The sequence below is a fragment of the Trachypithecus francoisi genome, unplaced genomic scaffold (genome assembly GCF_009764315.1).
Source record: "Trachypithecus francoisi isolate TF-2019V2 unplaced genomic scaffold, Tfra_2.0 Lachesis_group10, whole genome shotgun sequence".
Lineage (NCBI taxonomy): Eukaryota > Metazoa > Chordata > Mammalia > Primates > Cercopithecidae > Trachypithecus > Trachypithecus francoisi.
The window spans coordinates 52562927-52590762 of NW_022681455.1; the positions used below are offsets into that span (position 1 = coordinate 52562927).

Below are 27836 nucleotides of genomic sequence, written 5' to 3' on the forward strand. Positions count from 1 at the left end.
CTCCAGGAGTTGCCTCCTTATAATGGTTTTGGACTAGTGGAAGATTCTGCTCAGAATTGCTTTGCTCTCATTCCAAAAGCTCCAAAAAAAGATGTTATTAAAATGCTGGTGAATGATAACAAGGTGCTTCGTTATTTGGCTGCACTGGTGAGGCTAATTTTTATATGCTAAAGATTCTCTTCTATCTCAGTACTGCGTACGATTGTTTATTTTGTCTGTAAGCTATAGATTAACAGCTGTCAGAGTTATGTGTTGACTCAACCAACCATTGTATCTAGTACCCAGCCTTCAGGGAGGCTGGATAGTATTAAGTATGGTGCCCCTGAGCTAAGACCTAGATCAAGTCCTATCTCTCCCAGTAATCTTTCTTAGATCATTAATCTCTCACTCTTAACACCTCAAATGTTGACAGACCTTTTGCCTCTTTTATTAACTATGAAATTGCTTAATATTCAAACCATGTGTGTATCTGTGTGGCTTTTTCATATACTGTGATTTCCTTGAGGTTAGGGACCATGTCTTAGTAAGTTCTGCATTTACCTGTGATATCTTGCCTGATACCTTGAGAGGTTATGTGACTAATAGTTAAGAGCATGCAGTTGGAAATAGACATACACTCAAGTTCTGCATATCCCATTAATTAGCTGAATTGTATGAGATAAATTATTGATTAGAAATTCAAAGTATAAGGTCTTTAAAATGGAAAAAAAATGTAGACTAGGAACCTAACCATTTTCTTAGAAATATGGACATAAATAGCAGAAGTTGAAATAAGTTATATCTGGAAATAGGAATTAGGAGCTGGGGGTAGGAGGTGTCAGGTGACTTTTCAAACTACATACATGTATTTGAAAAGATAAAAACTGAGGTAAAGACAACTGAATAATAGATTTTAGAAAATGATTGTACAAAGCTTTAAATAAAAAGGGAGTCCTGGCTAAAAACAAAATTTTTAAAGAAAACAACAAAACAGCAAAATGTAGGCCAACTAGAGCACTCTCCATAAGAATTCTGACCAACAAAGGTTTTGTAGTACTAGATTCTTTCAGTTACTGTTAAAATTCAAGCGCCTTGTCGAATTATGATATGGTAACTACACCTCCTTAAGGGCAGGAATCATGTCTTTCTAGACTTTGTAGGTACTTATTAACTGCTCGTTCAGTAGGCAAAACAATTTATTTCTGCACACATTATCCATGAGTAAGGCAATACAATATTTTACCCATTTTATGTTTCAAAACTTAAGAAACAGAAAGGCTAGTTATCTTGTCCCAGATCCAGTGCTGCTTAGACAGGGGTAGGACTAGAAGTCAGCCTTCTGGCTTTCAACCCAGTATTCTTTTGATGAAGAGCTAGTTTCACACTTAGGATTAGAAAAGGGAAAGGAACTCATATGGGTTTGTAAACTGCAAAATTGTAAGCTTACCTTTGATACATGAAAAACCTGGAAAAATTAATACAAAGTTGATTACAAAAATGGCTATGAATAGTGTTAGATATTGCTAACTAAGGAGAAAGGATAAATTTCTTTTGATTGCAGCCTTCTGTACTCACAAACAACCTGGTCAAACATGATATATCACAAAAAGTTAAAGCGTTTGTAGAGGACTTCTATTTCTAGCCATGATAGACCGGATAATTTGGATCAGCCCTCTTGCTGAGGGGTGTGTGTGTGTGTGTGCGCGCACGTGCACGTATATGTATATGTATGTGTATGTGCGTTACCACTTGAAGGTGCTGAACAACTAGCAAGATGTGAAGAATCACAGAACAAGAACCAGGGAAACAATGAGAACCCCAGAAATGAACCTGACATTTGGGGCCATTTTTCCGCTAGGCGCATTTACTGATTTCAGAAGACCCACCTGTGAGGACAAACATTGGAATCTATTTAGGGCCTGTCAAAGGCAGAAGCTCCTGGTAAACCCTCTGTGCTTCAGTCTGTCTGTAGCTAATCTTTGAAGGGACTGTTGTCTGTCTTTGAATTATAGTCCCTGATTGTCTCAGTTTTACAAATCAGATTAAGGTGATCCTGGATTCTAATAACCCCAGGTGACTGTCAGAAGCAAACAAATTCTCTGCAGATGACATCATTTTCGGCTTCAATTTATTTCTAGAATTTTTAAAATACAGTGTAACAATATTAATAATACAGTGTTCAGAAACAAGACAAGATAACATAAAGTGACCAGAAATAAGAGACTATAGAATATACCTATAGGGACTTCAGATACTGGCATTATGAAACTTAAACTTAAGCTGGGAGCAGTGGCTCACGCCTGTAATCCCAACACTTTGGGAGGCCAAGGAGGGTGGATCACTTGAGATCAGGAGTTTGAGACCAGTCTGGCCAACATGCTGAAACCCCATCTCTACTAAAAAAATACAAAAATTAGCCAGGCATGGTGGCACACGCCTGTAATCCCAGGTACTCAGGAGGCTGAGACATGAGAATCACTTGAACCCGGGAGGCGGAGGTTGCAGTGAGCCAAGACTGCATCACTAAACTCCAGACTGGGTGACAGAGCAAGACTCCGTCTAAAAATGAAATGAAATGAAATGAAATAAACAATTTAAAAAATTTAAAAACCCTTTGTTTACCATGTTAAAGAATAAAATTGAGATTTTCAGCAAAAAATGAGAAATAAGCCAAAAAACTCTGTTTCAGTTTTGAAAAATCATCACATTAACAGAATAAAAGAGAAAAATTAGATTTTGAACAGCATTTGCTAAAATCAATCTGATTTAAAAATAAAATTCACATATACCCCTGAACCTAAAATAAAAGTTTAAAAAAGTAAAAAATAAAACAAAACTCTTAATAATAAAAAAAGGAATAAAAAGGAGTTTCCTTAATCTGTTAGAGGGTATGGTGAAAAGTCTACTACAAACAGCTTACTTAGTGATGAAATGTTGAAAGGGTACTTTCTGAGATTAGGAACAAGGCAAGACTGCTATCACCCCTTCTGGTCAACATTGTTCTGGAAGTCCTAGCTGGAACAGTGAAACAGGAAGTGAATAAACAAGCATACTGATTGAAGAGGAAAAAATAAAATTGTCATTATCCAAAATGAACAATTGTATATACAGAAAATAAAGAATCTGACTTCTACATTAGGGAAGTCAATATACAAATAGCAACAAAGAAAACATAAAGTTAAAAAATACCATTTACCATAGCATCAAAAATATTAAATTCCTAGGTATAAATTAAATTCCTTGGTATAATATTTTAGGTGTTACATACAAAAGATATGTTACATACAAAAGATATGTGTTACATATCTTTTAGGTGTTACACACAAAAGATATGTTACATACAAAAGATATGTAACACCTAAAAGATATATCTTTATCATGCAAAAGATATGTGATATCTTTTACATACAAAATATATGTAACACCTAGATGTTACATACAAAAACACTTTAGGTGTTACATACAAAAGATATGTTACATACAAAAGATATGTAACACCTAAAATATTATTGAGAGAAAATTAAGAAGACCTAAATAAATGAAGGGATATACCATGTTCATTGGTTAGAAAATTCAGTATTATAAAAATATTTTCCCCAAATTGATCTATGGTTTAAAAGTAATTACAGTCAGAAAATCCAAAAATGTTTTTATTTTTACAGACAAATTGATTCTGTAACTTAAGTGGAGAGGCAAAGCACCAGGAATAGCCAAGATACTCTTGGCTATTCAGTGGATTTTGCTCACCAAAAAATATCACTCTGTATTAAAAGTCACAGTAATTAAAACAACATGTTTTTGGTGCAAGGATAGACAAACCAATGGAATAGAATAGACAGCCCAGGAAAAGGCATATGATAAATACAGCACTGCAGAGGGGCTGGGAAAGGAAGATGTTTCTAATCAATGATATCAGAACAATTAGATATTCATGTAACAAAAGAGAAGAAAATTTGACCTCCATCTCACACCAAAAGTGGCAATCAAGTCTAGGTAGATTGAAAATCTAAATGTGAAAAGCAAAACAATAAAACTTCTTAGCAATAAATAATCTTAACATTATAGTGGGGAAAGATTTATTTAGTGGGATACAAAAAGACAGTCATGTTTTAAAAATGGATAAATGGCCAGGCACAGTGGTTCATGCCTGTAATCCCAGCACTTTGGGAGACCAAGGCGGGCAGATTGCCCCAGCTCAGGAATTTGAGACCAGCATGGCCAACATGGCCTAACCCTGTCCCTACTAAAAATACAACAAATTAGCTGGGCATGGTGGTACATGCCTGTAGTCCTAGCTACTTGAGAGGCTGAGGCAGGAGAATCACTTGAGTCTGGGGGGCAGAGGTTGCAGTGAGCTGAGATTGCGCCTCTCCACTTCAGCCTGGGTGACAGAGCGAGACTCTGAATAAATTAAAATAAAATAAAATGGATAAATTTGACTACATTAAGATGAAAACTTTCTGTTCTTCCAAAAAACAGCATTAAGAGTGTAAAAAAAGGCAAGCTTCAAGTGGGAGCAGATGTTTAATACAGAAATCAACCAAGATCTTATATTCAGAATATGTAAAGAACTCTCTGAAATCACTTAGAAAAATGAGCAAGAAACTTGAACAGGCATTTCACAAAAGAGGATATCCAAGAGGCAACTAAACATGTAAGAAGGGCCAGGTGCAGTGACTCACACCTGTTTTCCCAGCACTTTGGGAGGTCGAGGCAGGAAGATCACTTGAAGGCAGCCTGGGAAACATAATGAGACCCTACCTCTACAAAGATAAAAAAAAATTAGTTGGGCATGGTGGCATGTGCCTATAGTCCCAGCTACTTGGGACACTAAGGCGGTAGGATCACTTGAACCCAGGAGTTTGAAGGTGCAGTGAGCTATGATCCTGGCACTGCACTCCAGCCCAGGCAACAGAAACTCTGTCTTTAAAAATATGTACATATGAGAAGTTGCTTTGCTTGTTAGTAACTAAAGAAGTGCAGATTACGATCATAGTGAGTTGCCTCTACCCACCCATCAGAATCATTAATATGTTGATGAGAATATGGAACCATAGGAACTCTCATACTCTTTACTAAGAGAGTATACCCACTTTGTAAAACACTTTGGCATAATCAAATATACTAGATTGTGCTAAGGGTGCAATATATGTGTACCAAAAGATAAGAATGTTTATAATAGCATAATTCATAATAGCAAAAATAGACCTAAATGTCTACTACAAGAGACGGGATAAGTTATGGCCTATTTGTGTCATAATTTGATTTCTGTTCAATGAAAATTAATGAACTACAGCTACTAATAACAACATGGCTGAATCACATCAACATAATTTTGAATGTAAGAATCCAGACACAAAAGAATGCATGCATATTATGTAATTTCGTTTATATGAAGATTAAAAAGCAGACAAAACAAAACTTTATGGATGTCTGCTTTGTAGCAAAACTAAAGAAAACCATACAATTCAAAGCAATGACCTGTTCAGTAGGGGAAGGATAGAATATTGATTGGGAGGTTCTGTCAGCGTTCCGTTTCTTAACCTGGATGGTGGTTATATGGTTGTTCACTTCATTAAAATTCTTTCGGCCATACATTTTGGTATTTTTATTGTTGTTTTGGTTTTTTTGTAGTTTTCTCTCTGTGTTACTGTTCACAGTAAAAAAATTTAAAAGAAAGCCAACAGAACTATTAGTAAAGAAATAGTGGATATCTTCATGTGGGCAGGAAGAAAGAAGTGATATTCTGGTCATGGTAATTTTCAGATGTTTTCCCCTGACCTATTTGATGAAATAGAGAATGTATTCGTTAGACTCATCACAAAAGTTCTTGAGGAAGAAAGGGTGCTTGACAATAAGGGGAAAAGGTTTATGAGTGAGGTGGGGACTTCAAAAGAAAATATATGGAAATTCAAAAAGAAGGGAATATGCTAGAGAAATGATCAGAGACAATTAAGTCCCATGGATGTCAGACAAAGACACGGGATGTGTTCTGAGAAAACAATGTATACTAAGTTCTGATAGGCAATTGGTGCCTAAGTAAAAGTATGCTGGTAAACTCTCTGGGACTGAGAGTGGAGTGCTGGCTGAGAAACTTGGCAAAGCTTTGGAAGAGCATAAGAAACATGATTTGAACTGTGATCTTCAAAGCAGCTGAATGTCTTCCAAGAGATATGCAAGACAGTACCATCTGTGGTGTTTGTCAAGAAAATATTACAGCCTCTGTTTATTTTATTTACTATGAGTGCATTTATTTTATAGCCTCTGATATTTTTATATGTGCCTTTTAATGCACACACTATGTTTATATAGAAGAACATATGTTTAATTATTAATTCATTCAATAAATATTAAAGGACTACTCTGGGCTAGATATGGTTCTAGATACCAAAGGTACAGTGGAGAATAAGATAGACAAATATTTGCTCTCATGGAGCTTACATTCTAGTCAAATAAATACATTGTATAAGGATAGGTAGTAACGTGCTGTAAAAAAATAAAGCAAGACAGAGAATGATGGGAAAGGGGCTCATTTATATCAGCAGAATGGGGAAAGCCTCTCTGAGGAGGTCATAGCAGAGCAGAAACCAAAGGAATAGCTGAGGGAGCCAGCCAGGGGAATATCTGAGAGAGCTGCATGTAAGACCGAGACAGTGTGCAGTGAATGGAGGGCAAAAAGGTGGAAATGACAGGTCGGGGGCCAGCCAGGGCTCTGGAACCAGTGGTATAACAAGGCCAGAGGAATGGGCTGATGGGAGCAGTCCAGGTAACAAGAAAGTATAGATAACAAGCTGCAGAGAATTTAAAAATAAAACCAACTAAAAGTTGGTCTGTTTCTTCTTATTATCATTTGCCTGTAATTCTAAACATCAGTGATACTCTTCCCCAAAGGGATGGCTCCTCCATACAGTAGAATTTCAGTTAATAAGTGTAAAAGAAAAGTGGGAAGTAGAAAAATTATCATTATGCACACACTGCTGTAATCACGGTTGCAGATAAGATCCAGCAATGGCTGCTAAAATTAGTGGGAAAACCTTTGAGGAGAAATAGGATTCCCATAATCTCAAAACATCTCCCGCAAGATGTTTTGTAATTGCAAAGGAAAATACAGTAATTTTAAGGGAAGAAATCCAGCAGAAATCTTAACCAAGTGATCAAGGTTAGTGTCATCCATAATAAGATATATTGACTTCATAAACTCCCTGGTATACACTAAAGACATGACATCTTTTCTGGGATACTTTTGCCAAAAATGCAAAAATGAGATGCATGAGGAACATTCAAGAAAATAATTGATCAGTAGTCTTCAAAAGTGTCAAAGTCATGAAAGAGAAGGGCAGACTGAGGAACTATCTGTCACATATTGGAGGAGACTAAAGAGAAATAATAACTAAATGCAATGTGGGATCCTGGATGGGATCCTGAAACAAAAAGACCATTTGTCAGAAACAGGTGAAATTTGAATAAGGACTGTAGTTTATTTATTAATATTGTACTATTGTTATTTTCCTGGTTCAGATAATTGCACTAATGGCTATATAGGATGTTAACATTAGGAGAACCTTGGTGAGGGGCGTGAGAATTCTCTGTAATATTTATGCAGCTTTTCTATAAATGTAAACCTCATTCCCAATAAAGACAATAATTTTTTTTTAAGTTTTATAGTACTCTTTCCTGCCATGGTAAACCATTACCATTGTCACCCCCAATGGCCCTGGTATGCCCCTGCTTAGAACTTTGTATTTTATTCTAAGTGTGACAAGAATTCTTTGAAGGTTTGAGAGCAGAGGAGTGATATGATTTGATTTTTATTAACTATATTGTGATTGTTTAACATTTATATTTGTACTACATGGGGTGTACAATCCAAATGATTTGGAAACTATTAGATGAGGGAATGATATAAGAAGATTATTTCACTAAGAGAAAAATCTAATGACTTCTTTAATAGATGAAGAACTATTACATCTATTATGTATGTACATAATCTTCCCATACATCTATGGGAAGAACAATTCCATGGGCTTAAAGAGAAGATGTGCTACAGTTACAGTATGAGTGGATTTTAGGAATAAGCAGAGCTGTATTAAGGTTTGTTGGACCTGGAATTTCTTCCTTAGGGGTTGTGTGATCACTCTGCAATTTGATTTAGAAAAAGTCTTGTCTACAAGGTAGTTTCTGAGAATCACTTTCAATTCTTTGAGTTTATATTACTCTTATCCCCTCTTTTTAATTTTTTTTTTTACATTATGTATATACATTTGCTTAAAAAACAAAACCTTACTTAATCATCTTAGTGTTCATGAAGTTGAACATAATATCAGCCAACAGGTCTCAGCTTGCAGCCTATGGTCAGAATGTAGCCCACATATATGCTCTAGTATACTGTGTTTGTTTGGGCTTCATGGTGCTTTAAAAGAGTTGGAGTCAGTACTTTAAAATCAGAGGTTTAAAATAGTAATCCACATTTTTATCTTTTGAAAAACTGAAAGATCTAGCAACATTGGGCCTACATTCTCACAAGGCAACAATTGAGTTGCGTTGGTGCGGCCTCCCTTGGGAAGCCTCCCTTAGATGAGGCATGTTCTTGCCAGAGACACCAGAGTTCCCCCATAGATGGTTTATATTGTATGAACCCAGACTGCTTCATTTATATCCTATACCTGGCCCCTGTAGGCATTTAAGTTTGCATATCTGCATAGACCATGAACCTTCATAATATCCTCTTTTCTTCACCTTTGTAGGAATCCCCCATCCCAGAAGACAAAGACCGGAGATTTGTCTTCTCTTACTTTCTAGCTACTGACATGATCAGTATCTTTGAGCCTCCTGTTCGCAATTCTGGTATCATTGGTGGCAAGTACCTTGGCAGGACTAAAGTTGTTAAACCATACTCTACAGTGGACAACCCTATCTACTATGGCCCCAGTGACTTCTTCATTGGTGCTGTGATTGAGGGTAGGTCTAAATACAGTCCAGAATTTCCTACTGGCTGCCTGAATGAGTTCTTAGTTGGAATTTAATTCATTTTACCCTTGTAAGAAGCAATTAGATTATACTGCAACTGAGATAAAGCTACTATCCTTGTATATATGGTATAATGTGTTAATCGCCTTCCTAATCAATTAAACTCTAAGTTGATTGCATTTGTTGGCTACAGATGTCGACAGTAAGTTTTGTAAATACTGAGCAAATGACTGCATATTAGTATGTCATTTAAAGAAAGCTCATTAGTTTCTGTCATAAATGCATAACTGTGAATTTATCATAGGAAGGTTAATACTATTTTACTTCTGATTGCGTGAGAGAACATCACCAAGCTAAGTGTACTGCTACCTTCTCTCCAGTATTTGGTCATCGGTTCATCATCCTTGATACAGACGAGTATGTTTTGAAATACATGGAGAGCAATGCTGCCCAGTATTCACCAGAAGCACTCGCGTCAGTTCAGAAACATGTCCGAAAGCTAGAAGCGCCTGCTTCAGAATCAGAAAGGTATGTGTTTGATTGCTAGGGTTTGGCACACTCAAGATATTCAGGAATTAATTCTGACTTTGAGTAAACACATTTTAGATTTGCCGATTTCTCTCACCAGGTGGGAATTATTAGACATAAACAGAAGATTCCCTGTGTCAGTGTAATAACTTAGAACTTTTTCAACTTTATTTATTTAGCAAATACAGTTGACCCTTGAATAGTGTGGGAGTTAGGGGTACCAGCCTTTATGCACAGTTGAAAATTCATGTATAACTTTGACACTCCAAAACTTAACTACTAATAGCCTACTCGTGACCGTAAGCCTTACTGATAAACAGTTAACACGTATTTTCTATGTCGTATGTATTGCATCCTGTATTCGTACAATACAGTAAGCTAGAGAAAATGAAATTAAGAAAATCATAAGAATGAGAAAATTATTTACTATTCATTAAGTGGAAGTGGATCATCTTAAAGGTCTTCATCCTCATCTTCATGGTGAGTAGGTTGAGGAGGATGGGTTGGTTTTGCTGTCTCAAGGGTGGCAAAGCAGAAGAAAATCCAGGTATCAGTGGGCCTGTGCAATGCAAATTCTTGTTGTTCAAGGGTCAGCTGTAATTATTAAATGCCTACTATGTGTCAGAGACTATCACCAGGCCCATGGACTTTTATCGGTAAACAAAGTAGACAAGAAGTTGTCTCCCACATTGAGTTGACCTTCCAAGCAGCAGGAAATAGACAATAGCACAAATAAATTATACAGTATATTGGGTGATGAATGCTGTAAAAAATGGAGCAAATTAAGAGTAGTAAGTATTTCTGGAGAGTGGCAGTAGGTTGTGAAGGTAGGTCAGGGTATGTGGTTGTACCTTGAGGTGACATTGAACAACCACTTGAGGGGAGTTAGCTGGGTGGATTTCTGGAGGAAGTGCTTTTCAGGAAGAGGAAATGGTGCATGCAAAGGCCCTAAATGCTAGCATATCTTGCTTAAAGTATTCAACGAACATTGGGAAGAAGTAGGCCAGTGAGGGTGGCTGAAATGGAGTGAGTGAGAGGAAGAGGAGTAGGAGATGGAATTAGAAAATTAACAATGGGCTAGATTGTGTAGGACTTACTAGGTCTTTGGAAAGGTGCTGGCTTTTTTCTCTGAATGAAATGAGCCTTTGGGAGCCGGGGCATCTGAACAGAGGAGTGGCAAGATTTGATATATATTTTAAAAGAACTATTCCGGCTGTTTTATTGAAAATAGATTAGGAGAGAGATTAGTTAAGAGACTATTGCAGTATTCCAGGCAAGAGATGGTGATGACTGGGCCTAGGATGGTGGTATCAGTGGAGGTGGGGAGAAGTGCTCTGATTTGGATATATTTTGAAGGTAGCACCAATTGGACTTCAGACAGATTTTCTAGGGGATGTGAGGGGAAAAGAATAGTTAAGGAGGACTCCAAGATGTTTGGCCTGAGCAACTGGAAGGAAGAAATTAGGATCACCTGAGATGGGGAAGATGCGGGCTGTGGGTAGAACAGTTGCCTTCTTTGTTCGTTGGGGTGGTGATTTCAGTTCTGGATATGTTGTATATTAGGTTTAAGACAGCCAAGTCAAGAACATATAGTCTGTTGGATATGTAAATCTGGAGTTTGAGTGAGAGGTCTAGGCTGGCGATATAAATGTGGGAGTTGTTGGCATATAGTGATATTTTAGGCTGTGAGACTGGATGACATCTCTCTCTCTCTCTGTCTCTCTCTTGAGACAGGATCTCGCTCTGTCACCCAGGTTGGCATGCAATGCTGATAGTGGAGTAATAGCTCACTGCAGCCTCAAATTCCTGAGATCCTCCCACTTCAGCTTCTCAAGTAGCTGGAACTACAGGTACATGCCACCATGCCCGGCTAATTTTTAAATTTTTGGTAGAGACGGGGGTCTCAGTTTGTTGCCCAGAATTCCTGGGCTCAAGTGATTCTCCCACCTTGGCCTCCCAAAGTGCAAGGATTACAGGCATGAGCCACTGTTCCTGGCCTGGATGAAGTCTCTAAAGGAGTTAGTGTAGATAAAGAAAAGAATGGCTCCAAGAACTAAGCTCTGGGGTCCACCAACATTTAGAGTTAAGGAAACTGGAAAGGAAAACCAATGAAACAGGAAGAAAACCAAGTGAATGTGGATGCCATCCTGCATGCCAAATGAGGAAATTACAGGTAGTTCCTTGTTTACATGGTAGCGTAGGACTGTAAAAAAATAACATGCAAAACAATTTTAATAATCAAAGGGAAAATGTACAATTGTTCTGTGCCCTTTAAAAATTTTTGTCACTGCCAGGCGCAGTGGCTCATGCCTGTAATCCCAGCACTTTGGAAGGCCAAAGTAGGTGGAGCATGAGGTCGGGAGTTCGAGACTAGCCTGACCAACATGGTGAAACCCCGTCTCTGCTAAAAATACAAAAAAAAATTAGCCAGGCATGGTGGTGCGCACCTGTAATCCCAGCTACTCAGGAGGCTGAGGCGGGAGAATCACTTGAACTCAGGAGGCGGAGGTTGCAGTGAGCCAAGATTACGCCACTGCACTCCAGCCTGGGCAACAGAACAAGGCTCCGTCTCAAAAAAAAAAAAAAATTGTCACAATATTAAAAACTTTGATGGTTATAAATGTATAAGAACATGAAAAAATAGTAAAAATAATTTTTCACTTAGCACACTGAAATTTAAAACATTGATGACATTAAGAATTAAAGTGTTTTATTGCTTTATAAAAACTTTATCAAAAGCGGTTTGAGCAGCACTTGCCTGCTTCTCATTGTATAACTTATGATATGGAGTGAACATCTGTTCTATGCCTTGGTGAATTGTCATATTCCTGTTTAAGATGGATCAACTTCCAACATTTTATGATTTTTGCTTTCAATGTTATATCTCTTAGACTTCTTTTAATGAGAATGAAATATCTCTGAGAGTTCTTTTAATGTGAAGCATTTTACAGGCATCTGGGATATCTTCATTCTTTTCATTACAACCACCTTTCTCATTTGTGTTGATAGGTTTGCCTTCACCAGTTTCCACTGGCTGCACATCTGGGGTCTCTTGAAAGGCAGCTGTGTTGACATTCCTACAGTCAGCTTTCTCTTCTGTAACTCCGTTTATATTTGACTTGAATTCACTTCTTGCATCTTTGCTGTACTTTCATCCTTATTGGCTAATTCTCTCTTTTCATTATCCATTTCTGTAAAATACAGTTTGTGTATCACTAAGAGACAAGGAGGCAACATAGCTACACACTTTACGGTCTGTGTGAACTATAAAACAAATATACAGTGACCAGTCACAAACAGACTTTGAAAGAAGTGATGTAATTGTCACTGATGGTGATATGCATCTGTTTAATTACATTGTGGTTAGTGAACTAAAGTCCTGACAGATAAGTTTGTACTTTATGCAATTACTCATAGTTAATAACTGTGTTGACTGAAATTTGAACCATGTTGTTGAGGGAATGGATTATTTTACTAAATGGTGGTAGTCGAAATTCATGCATCTTGGAACTGTGCAAACTGAGAAATGCCTTTATATCAAGGAAGACAGACTTGATGGAGGACAAGTGAGCCTCAAAATTAGGGCTCAGCCAGGGAGAGTTATTGGCTTTTCCCAAGAAAGAATTCCAGGGAGAGCTGGTGCTGTTAAACAGCAACTGTTTTTAAGCAACAGTGTACAGCAGCAGCTGAGGTTCTGCTCCTTGTAGAGTAGGGATACCCCCTAGGCATTGTGCCCAGAATAGTAGCTCAAAGGCAGTTCTGCACTCATATTTATACCCACTTTTTATTACATGCACATTAAGGTGCAGTTTATGCAGACATTTCTAGGAAAAGGGTGGTATCTTCCAGGTGTTTGTGTCATTGCTATGGAAAGGGGTGGTTACTTCCAGATGTTGTCATGGCAATGGTAAACTGATATGGAGCACTGGTGGGCATGTCTTACGGAAAGCTGCTTCTGCCCCAGACCTATTTTAGCTAGTCCTCAATTTGGTCCTGTGTCCGAGCCGAGCCTCCAGAGTCGAGTCCCACTTCTAACCTCAGAATGATTCAGTATATCAAATGGGGATTTAGCAATATTAAGGGAATTGGGGACCTTGGAGACCTAATGAGGAGTTTCAGCGGAATGGGAAGACGGGGAAAACCTAATGGCAGTAGATTTAAGAGAGAATGGGAGAGAGGAATTCTGGATCAGAGTGGAGACTACTCTTTTGGAGAGGTTTGGTGCAAAGGACAGCAGAGAAATGAGGCAGCAGCTGGCAGAGAAAGTAAAGTCAGGAGAAGGTCTTGTTTTATTTTGTTTTTGCTTTCGTTTTAACATAGAAGAAATAGCATGTTTGTATGTTAATGGGAATGATTCCATAGAGAGGAAAGCATTGATAAGTGTGTGAGAGAGCAGGGAGAATTTCTGGAGTTTGTGAGAGGATGGGGTTTAAGTGGAGGAATTGGCTTCAGATAGAAGCACCAACCATTCACCTAGGGCAGTATTTCTCAAACTTTTGGGTCTCGAGACACCTTTATACCCTTAAAAATTATTGAGGGCCCCAAAGAGTTTTTATGTGTTTATATCTATTGCTATTTAGCATATTAGAAATTGTATCTGAAAAATTTTCAAATATTAATTTATTTTGAAGACAATAAACCCATTTCATGTTAACACAAATAACATAATTTTGTGGAAAAAACCTATATTTTTACAAAGAAAAATCGAGTGAGAAGAGTGATAGTGCTTTACATTTTTGCAAACCTCTTAATGTCTGACTTTAGTAATAGATAATGACTAGATTTTCATGCGCTTTTGTATTCTGCCTGCTGTGATAGCCTGTGTTGTGTGACCTTTGGAAAACTCCATTGTGTACTTACGGGAAAACAAGAGTAAAAAGATAAATAAATGACTAAGTATTATCACAAGACTAATTTTGACTTCACAGACCCCCAGAGGGTCTTGGGAACCTCCACAGGTCCTGGGATTAATCTTTAAAACCTTGATCTAGGGCAACAGGCAAAAGGCAGGCAGGATATGTGGGTTCAGATGCTATTAGGTGGGTAGATATTGGAAGGCCCTTGTGATTGTTTCCTGATAGTAGTGCAGTAGAAAGAGTGAGGATAGAGGGAGATGTTGGAGGTTTCAGGAGAGAGGAGAAGTTATGAAATGCTCCTTTTATTGAATATATAAATATCAACAAAATGAATATAAAATAAAATTTAAAACAGCATATATTAGCTACTACTAAGAAAGAAAAAATTTCCAAATATAATCCATATTCACCATTAATTGAAAAAAATGCATGTTAATTCCAGAGATGTTAAAATGTAAAAAAAAAAAAAATTGTCTCATTTCATGGATACATCTTTAATTAAAAAAAATAATTGCCTCAGGACTTAAACAAATATGATAGCTGTCCAGGAAAGTGGGAGGCTAAACAGACTGGAGAAGCATAGTTTGCTGGTTGACCAGCATTAAAGACCTACTTCATATTCATAGTCATATATTTAATTCTAATACTTCCCAAAAGTTTTTTTCTGTAATTGTCCCTTGTTTATGCAAATACCAGCAGACACTGGAAAGCTTCTTGCTTCAGCATACCACTAATTAAATCATCTTTAACATTTTTTTTAAATTTAGTAATTTAAGTTTTTAAAAATGCAGTAATGAGGAAAAGATACCACTGTGACTCTTAGAATATGATATCAATAAAAATAAGGAGAAATTCAAATTTTAGGTTGCCATATGGATATGGTTTGTTTGGCCCCACCAAGCCTCATGTTGAAATTTGATCCCCAGTGTTGGAGATGGGCCTCATGGAAGGTGTCTGGATCCTGAGGGCAGATCCATCATAAATGGCTTGGTGCCATTCTCATAGGAATGAGTTCTCACTTGTAGTTCCCATGAGAACTGTTGTTGAAAAGAGCCTGGCACCACCTACTCTCTCTCACTCGCCTCTTCTCTTATCATGTGATCTCTACGCATGTCTGCTCTCCTTTCCCTTCCACCATGAAAGGAAGCAGCCTGACATTTTTACCAGAAGCAAATGTTGGTACCATGTTCCTTATATAGTCTTCAGAACTCTGAGCCAAATAAGCCTCTTTTTTTTTTTTTTAAATAAATTACCATCCTTAGTTATTTCATAGCAACATAAATGGACTACGACATGGGTTAAGAGATCCATTGCCATCCTCATTTTGATCCTCACTCTCCCTTTCTTCTCTTGTGATGGGTCAGAGAGATGAGTTAGGGAAAATGCATGGAGATGATAAGAATCCACAGTCACATCTTCTGTGTCTCCTAGCTATTCTGCATTTAGCTCTTGACTCACCCAGTGATAAAGAATCCTGCTGTAAGGAAATGCAGTTACAAATATATTTTGCCACTCATTGCAGAGTCATGAAAGGGGATCATGAGTACTTGTCAGACCAGTACTGTTTGTTTATGTCAATTGTCAGTTCCAAGATGATGAAATTTGGAGTTGGCCATTTGCTTTCTCTGAGCCAGAAAATTAGAATAATGCACAGGTAACTTGAGTATTAACTTCATCTTCAAGGTCTTAAATTCTCTTTGGGTTTGGGGTCCTCATTGCAGTATTTGAACTCAGACTTAAGGACAGCAAATGCACACACTTATTAACCTACCCTCCACAGGAAATCCACATGTGTGAATAGCATAGATACATACACACACTTGTTCATATGTATTATTCTTGTTCCACTAACATGCCCTTTTGTGCGCTTCAGCTTCAAGAGGACCCTACTCTCTTACTCAATGATCTTTTTAATCTTTTTCTTTTTCACTTCCAGCTACTTTTCCCATGAGAATTGTCCAAATATTCTCATTTTCTTTTCCATTTTCTTTAAGGAAATGGAAGTGATTTGGTTTCAAATATGAGATCAAATGATCCAATGTGGGCGTCATCAGTTTTCTCACCCTTCATCTTAGAATGTTTCTCTACTATCACTCTTCTTCTCTTTACCTTCTTTTGTCAGAGATAAGTAACTCCTCCTATTTCTTCAAATCTAATTCTTCTATTTTGTGTCTGTAACCACTTCCCTCCTGACTGCTCCAGAATCTTTATGACTTTTTTTAATGACTGCTTCATAAATTTCTTTCTTGAAGGTCATTGATTGTTTCCAAGTATAATGGACTCTTCTCATTTAGTCATTCATTCAACAGATATTTGAGCTTATACCATATACCAAACCTTATATTAAATGCTTAGGCAATTATATAAGAGAATAGGGAGCTCATAATCTATTCTCTGAGAGCAAGGGTTGGCAATTTTTTTTCTTTTTTTTTTCTTTTTTTAGTGAAGGGACAGGTAGTAAATAGTTTAGGCTTTATGGATCATACCTTTTTTGGCGTAACTACTCAACTCTACCCTTACAGCATGAAAGCAGCCATAGACAATATGTAAATGAATAGGAGTGGCTGTATTTCAATAAAATGTTATGTATAAAAAATAGGCAGCAGGTTGACTTTGGCCTGGGTGTCATAGTTTGCTGGCCCCTTGATCTAGTGTTCAGTTTTTCTGATCTGCATATAATATTGATTACCACCCCTCTTTTGAAATCCTCTTTTGAGTTCTGGAAACTCAAAGTTTTTGGTAGTCTTAGCTCTCTTAAAGCCTATTCTGTGTGTCTTTCCTACTTCTGTCTACTAGGTTGGCATTTCTCAAGGTCCTGTTTTTTGTCCTCTTGCTTGCCTTCTCTAAACTTTCTAGACATTGCAGTATCTGAATTGCTCTGCTGACCATTCTGCTGAATCTATTTTCAACATGTCTTTGTTCATCTGAGCCACCAGCATCTCCCACTTTGTACAACTAAAAACGAAGCCATTGTCATTTTCATCTTTCTAACTCTTCCTTATTCCTTCTTTTTGCTTATCTGTCTCATTTTCTAAGTGGAGAACTTTGCCAGGATGCTCATAGCAAAGTATTCGAAGAGCACACAGAAAACTGTGACATCCCTCTTACCTCTGGAAGATTAGCCACTCTATAAAACAGATTCACTTTTATGGAAGTTAAGGAAGGTCATTGGAGGGCTTGGCACAGAGTCTTCACCCAGCATGTTAGGACCTCCAGCCACCTCTCAGTTGGCCGTCCCTGTTGGGCATAACCATCTGGCCCCTGTGTTTTCTTGTTGACCCATGTGAGCAAAGCTTGCCCTGTAACTTGCAGCTCTTTTCCAGAATGTGCCCTGACTTGGGCTTTGGCAGTAAGTAAGGGCTGTAACTTTAACTAGCTCTTCCTTAAACAGTACCACCTGTTGCTATCTATCTGTGAATTTACTCCATCTTACTCAAAGGCAGCAGATGCCATGGGCATTTTTCCTGCTGTATAAAGGAGAATGGGAATCTAGCTCCTTCGGGAAAGGGAGAGTTATTGTCTCTTTCCCCAAATGATTGGATGATCACATTTTAACTTTATATGTTTCATGGCTCTAGTTCTTGGAAACACGTGGAAGATTGAGGTTTGACTGCTTCCTGCCACTAAAATAGCTCCCTGGTGGTCATTCATAATTTAGTATATATGATTTGAATTACATTAATCAGATAAACATATTCTGCTTCTATAATGAATAATGCCACAGAGCATTTAGATATTGGGGATTATTACAACAATTTTTATTGTTCTTGGCTTACTACAAAAGTAACACATGACCAGCATGTGAAAATTTAGGGAATAAAAATCTAGGTAATAGAAATGGAAATAAGCAAAAATTTTTGAAAATCTTATAACTCAGAGATAACTACTTCTAATATTTTGTTTTTTAAAGATGCATATAAAGTGGAAAATTCTGTAATACTATTTTGCTTTTTTCACTTGATAGTCTATCATGAACCCTTGTGAAATGAATTATTTTAAGACATATATATGAAGGGACCAAGGAGAAGCTTTGCTCCTACCCCATCTTTCATGTACCTACTTCTTACCCTCCACTCCCCATAGGAAACTACCTCTTTCATTGATTTTTTTGAATATCTTTTCAGAGTTTCTTTAAATAATATAAACAACTTTAAGTACATACTCTTATTGCCCCACAACTTTTATAACACAAGGTAACACTCTATACATACATTTATGTCTTGATTTTCTCACTAAAAATATCTTTATACTCTTTCTGCAGCATTTTCAGTGGCTACAGTATGATTCTGTTCCTTTATTGTAGTGTAAGTTATTTCATCCCCTATTTTTGGACATTTGGGCTATCTCAAAACAATCTTATACATGTATCTTTGCATACAACCCATGATTATTTCCTTAGGATAAATTATTTGAGATTATTTGCTGGACTGTTGCTTCAGGTTTCCAAATTTTTCCTGAAAGGTTATTCCACTTTATACCTTCCCCAGCAAGACTTGCCAGCAGGTAAAAGGGGGAAATAAGTTAAAAAGAGGTTATTGGCAACAGTGAACTTTAAAAATAGTATACACAAGAAAAATAAATACAGAAAAGCAATGGTAGATTGACAGTTTTCAAGTTATAGAAGGAGAGGAATTCAGGGAGAGGTGACTGGGCACAATTGAGAGAATATATTGGAACTGGAGTGGGATGTGAGTGCTAGTCTTGCCGCTGACATGGGATGTGGGATCAGTCACTCAGGTCTTCAGATGTGTTTTCTCATCACTGAAAGAGGGAAGAATGCTTACTGAGTTTATTTGGCCCATTTTGTTCTAAAAGGATTTATGAAGATGAAATATGAGGGAATCTTTCAGCTCTAAACTTTTTAATTTTATAACTGTACCTTCATTTGCAGAGGAAATAAAAATTGAGCCTCTACTTATTATGGTTGTGTTTTGAAGGGTTAGACCGCTGTCTTCCCAACACCCTGTGCTACTATTCTCTCTTTTTTTTTTTCTTTTCTTTTTTTTTTTTTTTACTATACTTTAAGTTCTAGGGTACATGTGTATAACGTGCAGGTTTGTTACATATGTATACTTGTGCCATGTTGGTGTGCTGCACCCATCAACTCATCAGCACCCATCAATTCGTCATTTATATCAGGTATAACTCCCAATGCCATCCCTCCCCCCTCCCCCCTCCCCATGATAGGCCCCGATGTGTGATGTTCCCCTTCCCGAGTCCAAGTGATCTCATTGTTCAGTTCCCACCTATGAGTGAGAACATGCGGTGTTTGGTTTTCTGTTCTTGTGATAGTTTGCTAAGAATGATGGTTTCCAGCTGCATCCATGTCCCTACAAAGGACGCAAACTCATCCTTTTTTTATGGCTGCATAATACTCCATGGTGTATATGTGCCCCATTTTCTTAATCCAGTCTGTCACAGATGGACATTTGGGTTGATTCCAAGACTTTGCTATTGTGAATAGTGCCGCAATAAACATAACGTGTGCATGTGTCTTTATAGCAGCATGATTTATTATCCTTTGGGTATATACCATGTAGTGGATGGCTGAGTCAAATGGTACATCTAGATCTAGATCCTTGAGGAATCGCCATACTCTTTTCCGTAATGGTTGAACTAGTTTACAATCCCACCAACAGTGTAAAAGTGTTCCTGTTTCTCCACATCCTCTCCAGCACCTGTTGTTTCCTGACTTTTTAATGATTGCCATTCTAACTGGTGTGAGATGGTATCTCATTGTGGTTTTGATTTGCATTTCTCTGATGGCCAGTGATGATGAGCATTTTTTCATGTGTCTGTTGGCTGTATGAATGTCTTCTTTTGAGAAATGTCTGTTCATATCCTTTGCCCACTTTTTGATGGGGTTGTTTGTTTTTTTCTTGTAAATTTGTTTGAGTTCTTTGTAGATTCTGGATATTAGCCCTTTGTCAGATGAGTAGATTGCAAAAATTTTCTCCCATTCTGTAGGTTGCCTGTTCACTCTGATGGTAGTTTCTTTTGCTGTGCAGAAGCTCTTTAGTTTAATCATATCCCATTTGTCAATTTTGGCTTTTGGCTGCCGTTGCTTTTGGTGTTTTAGACATGAAGTCCTTGCCCATGCCTATGTCCTGAATGGTACTACCTAGGTTTTCTTCTACGGATTTTATGGTATTAGGTCTAACATTTAAGTCTCTAATCCATCTTGAATTAATTTTCATATAAGGAGTAAGGAAAGGATCCAGTTTCAGCTTTCTACTTATGGCTAGCCCGTTTTCCCAGCACCATTTATTAAATAGGGAGTCCTTTCTCCATTTCTTGTTTCTCTCAGGTTTGTCAAAGATCAGATGGCTGTAGATGTGTGGTATTATTTCTGAGGACTCTGTTCTGTTCCATTGGTCTATTTCTCTGTTTTGGTACCAGTACCATGCTGTTTTGGTTACTGTAGCCTTGTAGTATAGTTTGAAGTCAGGTAGCGTGATGCCTCCAGCTTTGTTCTTATGACTTAGGATTGTCTTGGCAATGCGGGCTCTTTTTTGGTTCCATATGAACTTTAAAGCAGTTTTTTCCAATTCTCTGAAGAAACTCATTTGTAGCTTGATGGGGATGGCATTGAATCTATAAATACCCTGGGCAGTATGGCCATTTTCACGATATTGATTCTTCCTATCCGTGAGCATGGTATGTTCTTCCATTTGTTTGTGTCCTCTTTTATTTCACTGAGCAGTGGTTTGTAGTTCTCCTTGAAGAGGTCCTTTACATCCCTTGTAAGTTGGATTCCTAGGTATTTTATTCTCTTTGAGGCAATTGTGAATGGAAGTTCATTCCTGATTTGGCTCTCTGTTTGTCTGTTACTGGTGTATAAGAATGCTTGTGATTTTTGCACATTAATTTTGTATCCTGAGACTTTGCTGAAGTTTCTTGTCAGCTTAAGGAGATTCTGGGCTGAGACAATGGGGTTTTCTAAATATACAATCATGTCATCTGCAAACAGGGACAATTTGACTTCTTCTTTTCCTAACTGGATAACCTTGATTTCTTTCTCTTGCCTGATTGCCCTAGCCAGAACTTCCAACACTATGTTGAATAGGAGTGGTGAGAGAGGGCATCCCTGTCTTGTGCCAGTTTTCAAAGGGAATTTTTCCAGTTTTTGCCCATTCAGTATGATATTGGCTGGGGTGTCATAAATAGCTCTTATTATTTTGAGGTACGTTCCATCAATACCGAATTTATTGAGCGTTTTTAGCATGAAGGGCTGTTGATTTTGTCAAAAGCCTTTTCTGCATCTATCGAGATAATCATGTGGTTCTTGTCTTTGGTTCTGTTTATATGCTGGATTACGTTTATTGATTTGCGAATGTTGAACCAGCCTTGCATCCCAGGCACTTGATCATGGTGGATAAGCTTTTTGATGTGCTGCTGGATCCAGTTTGCCAGTATTTTATTGAGGATTTTTGCATCGATGTTCATCAGGGATATTGGTCTAAAATTTTCTTTTTTTGTTGTGTCCCTGCCAGGCTTTGGTATCAGGATGATTTTGGCCTCATAAAATGAGTTAGGGAGGATTCCCTCTTTTTCAATTGATTGGAATAGTTTCAGAAGGAATGGTACCAGCTCCTCTTTGTACCTCTGGTAGAATTCAGCTGTGAATCCATCTGGTCCTGGACTTTTTTTGGTTGGTAGGCTATTAATTATTGCCTCAATTTCAGAGCCTGCTATTGGTCTAGTTAGGGATTCAACTTCTTCCTGGTTCAGTCTTGGGAGAGTGTAAGTGTCCAGGAAATTATCCATTTCTTCTAGATTTTCTAGTTTATTTGAGTAGAGGTGTTTATAGTATTCTCTGATGGTAGTTTGTATTTCTGTGGGGTCCGTGGTGATATCCCCTTTATCATTTTTTATTGCGTCTATTTGATTCTTCTCTCTTTTCTTCTTTATTAGTCTTGCTAGCGGTCTGTCAATTTTGTTGATCTTTTCAAAAAACCAACTCCTGGATTCATTGATTTTTGGAGGTTTTTTGTGTCTCTATCTCCTTCAGTTCTGCTCTGATCTTAGTTATTTCTTGCCTTCTGCTAGCTTTTGAATGTGTTTGCTCTTGCTTCTCTAGTTCTTTTAATTGTGATGTTAGAGTGTCAATTTTAGATCTTTCCTGCTTTCTCTTGTGGGCATTTAGTGCTATAAATTTCCCTCTACACACTGCTTTAAATGTGTCCCAGAGATTCTGGTATGTTGTATCTTTGTTCTCATTGGTTTCAAGGAACATCTTTATTTCTGCCTTCATTTCGTTATGTACCCAGTAGTCATTCAGGAGCAGGTTGTTCAGTTTCCATGTAGTTGAGCGGTTTTGATTGAGTTTCTTAGTCCTGAGTTCTAGTTTGATTGCACTGTGGTCTGAGAGACAGTTTGTTATAATTTCTGTTCTTGTACATTTGCTGAGGAGTGCTTTACTTCCAATTATGTAGTCAATTTTGGAATAAGTGTGATGTGGTGCTGAGAAGAATGTATATTCTGTTGATTTGGGGTGGAGAGTTCTATAGATGTCTATTAGGTCTGCTTGGTGCAGAGATGAGTTCAATTCCTGGATATCCTTGTTAACTTTCTGTCTCGTTGATCTGTCTAATGTTGACAGTGGGGTGTTGAAGTCTCCCATTATTATTGTATGGGAGTCTAAGTCTCTTTGTAAGTCTCTAAGGACTTGCTTTATGAATTTCGGTGCTCCTGTATTGGGTGCGTATATATTTAGGATAGTTAGCTCTTCCTGTTGAATTGATCCCTTTACCATTATGTAATGGCCTTCTTTGTCTCTTTTGATCTTTGATGGTTTAAAGTCTATTTTATCAGAGACTAGGATTGCAACCCCTGCTTTTTTTTTGTTCTCCATTTGCTTAGTAGATCTTCCTCCATCCCTTTATTTTGAGCCTGTGTATGTCTCTGCGTGTGAGATGGGTCTCCTGAATACAGCAGACTGATGGGTCTTGACTCTTGATCCAGTTTGCCAGTCTGTGTCTTTTAATTGGAGCATTTAGTCCATTAACATTTAAGGTTAATATTGTTATGTGTGAACTTGATCCTGCCATTATGATATTAACTGGTTATTTTGCTCGTTAGTTGATGCAGTTTCTTCCTAGCCTCGATGGTCTTTACATTTTGGCATGTTTTTGCAATGGCTGGTACCAGTTGTTCCATTCCATGTTTAGGGCTTCCTTCAGGATCTCTTGTAAGGCAGGCCTGGTGGTGACAAAATCTCTAAGCGTTTGCTTATCTGTAAAGGATTTTATTTCTCTTCACTGATGAAACTTAGTTTGGCTGGATATGAAATTCTGGGTTGAAAATTCTTTTCTTTAAGAATGTTGAATATTGGCCCCCACTCTTCTGGCTTGTAGAGTTTCTGCTGAGAGGTCTGCTGTTAGTCTGATGGGCTTCCCTTTGTGGGTAACCCGACCTTTCTCTCTGGCTGCCCTTAAGATTTTTTCCTTCATTTCAACTTTGGTGAATCTGGCAATTATGTGTCTTGGAGTTGTTCTTCTGGAGGAGTATCTTTGTGGCATTCTCTGTATTTCTGAATTTGAATGTTGGCCTGCCCTACTAGGTTGGGGAAGTTCTCCTGGATGATATCCTGAAGAGTGTTTTCCAACTTGGTTCCATTTTCCCCCTCACTTTCAGGCACCCCAATCAGACGTAGATTTGGTTTTTACATAATCCCATACTTCTTGCAGGCTTTGTTCATTTCTTTTTCTTCTTTTTCTTTTGGTTTCTCTTCTCGCTTCATTTCATTCATTTGATCCTCAATCGCTGATACTCTTTCTTCTAGTTGATCGAGTCGGTTACTGAAGCTTGTGCATTTGTCACGTATTTCTCGTGTCATGGTTTTCATCTCTGTCATTTCATTTATGACCTTCTCTGCATTAATTAGTCTAGCTGTCAATTCTTCCGCTCTTTTTTCAAGATTTTTAGTTTCTTTGCGCTGGGTACGTAATTCCTCCTTTAGCTCTGAGAAGTTTGATGGACTGAAGCCTTCTTCTCTCATCTCATCAAAGTCATTCTCTGACCAGCTTTGATCCGTTGCTGGTGATGAGCTGCACTCCTTTGCAGGGGGAGATGCGCTCTTATTTTTGAATTTCCAGCTTTTCTGCCCTGCTTTCCCCATCTTTGTGGTTTTATCTGCCTCTGGTCTTTGATGATGGTGACATACTGATGGGGTTTTGGTATAGGTGTTCTTCCTGTTTGGTAGTTTTCCTTCTAATAGTCAGGACCCTCAGCTGTAGGTCTGTTGGAGATTGCTTGAGGTCCACTCCAGACCCTGTTTGCCTGAGTATCAGCAGCAGAGGTTGCAGAAGATAGAATATTGCTGAACAGTGAGTGTACCTGTCTGATTCTTACTTTGGAAGCTTCCTCTCAGGGGTGTACTCCACCCTGTGAGGTGTGGGGTGTCAGACTGCCCATAGTGGGTGATGTCTCCCAGTTAGGCTACTCAGGGGTCAGGGACCCACTTGAGCAGGCAGTCTGTCCGTTCTCAGATCTCAACCTCCATGTTGGGAGATCCACTGCTCTCTTCAAAGCTGTCAGACAGAGTCGTTTGGGTCTGCACAGGCCTCTGCTGCTTCCCGTTGTTTTTTAGCTGTGCCCTGTCCCCAGAGGTGGAGTCTACAGAGATAGGCAGGTTTCCTTGAGCTGCTGTGAGCTCCACCCAGTTCGAGCTTCCCAGCGGCTTTGTTTACCTACTTAAGCCTCAGCAATGGCGGGCGCCCCTCCCCCAGCCTTGCTGCTGCCTTGCGATCGCAGACTGCTGTGCTAGCAATGAGGGAGGCTCCATGGCCGTGGGACCCTCCTGGCCAGGTGTGGGTATAATCTCCTGGTGTGCCTGTTTGCTTAAAGCGCAGTATTGGGGTGGGAATTACCCGATTTTCCAGGTGTTGTGTGACTCAGTTCACCTGGTTAGGAAAAGGGATTCCCTTCCCCCTTGCGCTTCCCAGGTGAGGCAATGCCTTGTCCTGCTTCAGCTCTCGCTGGTCGGGCTGCAGCAGCTGACCAGCACCAATTGTCCGGCACTCCCCAGTGAGATGACCCCAGTACCTCAGTTGAAAATGCAGAAATCACCGGTCTTCTGTGTCGCTCACGCCGGGAGTTGGAGACTGGAGCTGTTCCTATTCGGCCATCTTCCTATTCTCTCTTAATTTCAGTAAATGCTAAGCCCAAACTTCTCACTCTACCTCACAGAGCAATCTCTTAGCTTCCATAGATAACCTTTTACAAAATTCAGTGTGAATTGGACAGGGAATAATATTAAAAGTATAGAAGGTTGATTCTTGGCTGCAGATCGATATCGATATCTGTATCTATCTATCTGTCATCTCTCTCTATATATATCACTCAGGCATTTAGCTGTAGATGAGGAAACATGAATCTGCAACATCAGTAAGAGACAGTGATGTGATTTCCACAGATACCAAATTTGGCATGGTGGTGGTATTAGATTTGCCTCCTTGTAGTGCAGTGATTAACAGATGGCAGGAAAGGAGGCTGAGCAAGAAGGGAGGAAATTCAAAAACTGCCCCTAATCAGGCCTTCCTGATGTGGAGGTCAGCTATCGGCCTGTGGGCAAGTGTTCAGTCATTGGTCAGCTCAGTCTCAAAGCTGGGATTAGAAGCTTCCCTGATTTCATCAAGTAGGAACTTTGGTCACTGAGATGAGATTGGTCAAGAATAAATACCACGTGCAGTCATTTCCTTCCTTTCTCTCCAGCAAGCAAACTGAAAAGGATCCAGGCGTGCAGGAATTGGAAGCATTAATAGACACAGTTCAGAAGCAACTGAAAGATCACTCATGCAAAGACAACATTCGTGAGGCATTTCAAATTTACGACAAGGAAGCTTCAGGATATGTGGACAGAGACATGTTCTTTAAAATCTGTGAATCACTTAACGTCCCAGTGGATGACTCCTTGGTTAAGGAGGTCAGTATGAATTACTCTTCTGAGTTGATTGCAGAGGCTAAGCACTGATCATTCTTTCCTAAAGGTGATTGTATATGTATTTCACTATAGCTGGGACAGATTTAGGATGTTCAGATCAGATCTACTATTCTGTCCTGATTAGGTATTGCCCATTGATTCTAGCATTGGCATTCTTTTCTAATTGCTGTTGCAGGGCATCCCTTTAAGTGGGCCTGGGGCTGGACAACACAGAGTGGTTAGTAGACCAACATGTCAGGACTGAATAAGAGCAACAGAGATGATCCAGGAGGGGCAGCTACCAAGGGGAGACTCAAAGATAAGTTGATTGAGCAGACTGGTTGGCAACCTTTGATATCCTTCACAGCTGATACCTACACTGGCCCATCAGTAGGGTTAGCATGGAAGAGGGCGTGACCACTGTGGGAGGGCTGTGGCATCTGTCAGTAATGGTAGCATGACAAGCAGCAGATGGAGAAAGGGCATGGAAGTTTTCTTCATTGAATTTTTCTAAGTCAGTTGAAGGGGGACTTTCATGCCTTTTCTTCATTATAAACCCTTTAGCCAGGGTTCCCTTGGAAGTCAGAACAAAGTCCCCCTGAGAAATGCCAAGGACTGTGGCTTATTATCATGAGACATTCTTACTGATTAAGAATATTGAGGTTCTGTAGGCCCTTTTAAAGATCTTTTAGCCAAAATAGGTGTTCATAATTTAAGAGTCATTTAGGAAAGGGTTTGGTTTAGGGCTAGTGACTAGGTTGGAGACAAGGATTTTTCATAGAAACATTAGCAGGGAGTGAGTAGGAGGGCAGATAGAAGAGTATTTGTTTATGTGGACCAAACACACATTTAGCGCCTCAAATTTTAGGTTGACTGCTTGCCCAACTTTTGATTTTCAAATTCTTCATACTGTCTGATGTGGGAACTTACATGGGAGAGAGGAATGGCAGTCATTGGCAAGTGCAGCAGGGAAGTGGGGGTGGGACAGATTTGCACATGTCTTATAAAAATAACCACAGAAAGTCAGTCCGTTACCAGTCACAGTTGAGTTTCAAGGGACACAGGTTGAGCAGTGGCATTACCAGACCCTTCTGTTAGGCTGCGGTAGCAAGAGCCTGCTATTTAAAAAGTCTTACTCCTCATGAGCTGAGTAGACAGTCTTTTATTTGAATATAAAAACAACTAAAAGTGCTTGTATAAATATGGATGTTAGTTCTTAAATCTTGGGAAGTGTTGCAGACTGCCACGGTTACTACTTGAGACCGTCACTACAACAATTACTACTGTTACTATTTGAGACCGTCATTACAAGAGTTAATGAAGGAGGATGAAAGCAGAAATGAAAACTTAAAAGAAAAGTAACTATTTTAAAGGAAGGGAAAGAAGAGAGCTCCCTGCTTCTAGTGAGCAAAGGCAGCTGCCCGAGCCTCTACACCCCTTCATCTTTATTGGGTAGAAAGAACAGGGAGGAGGAGGTAACGATTGGTCAGTTGCTTAATTGATCATAGGTTCACATTATTGCTAACAGGCTTCAGATGTGCCTAATCACAAGAAACACTTGTGCCTGGGTCGTGACTGCCCTC

At 38.8% G+C, this 27836-nt stretch overlaps 1 protein-coding gene across 2 annotated transcripts in view; it reads left to right on the forward strand.

Annotated features, from left to right (window-relative positions):
* EFHC1 (EF-hand domain containing 1) overlaps positions 1–27836 on the forward strand; it is an 84065-nt gene that overhangs the window by 55485 nt on the left and 744 nt on the right. Inside the window, exons 7-10 of one of the 2 annotated variants that reach the window (XM_033217430.1) lie at positions 7–147; positions 8724–8937; positions 9327–9474; positions 26046–26256. In XM_033217430.1, coding sequence (XP_033073321.1) covers positions 7–147; positions 8724–8937; positions 9327–9474; positions 26046–26256 — 714 coding nt within the window. The remainder of the gene's footprint in view (positions 1–6; positions 148–8723; positions 8938–9326; positions 9475–26045; positions 26257–27836) is intronic. The other variant, XM_033217431.1, reaches the window with a different exon arrangement.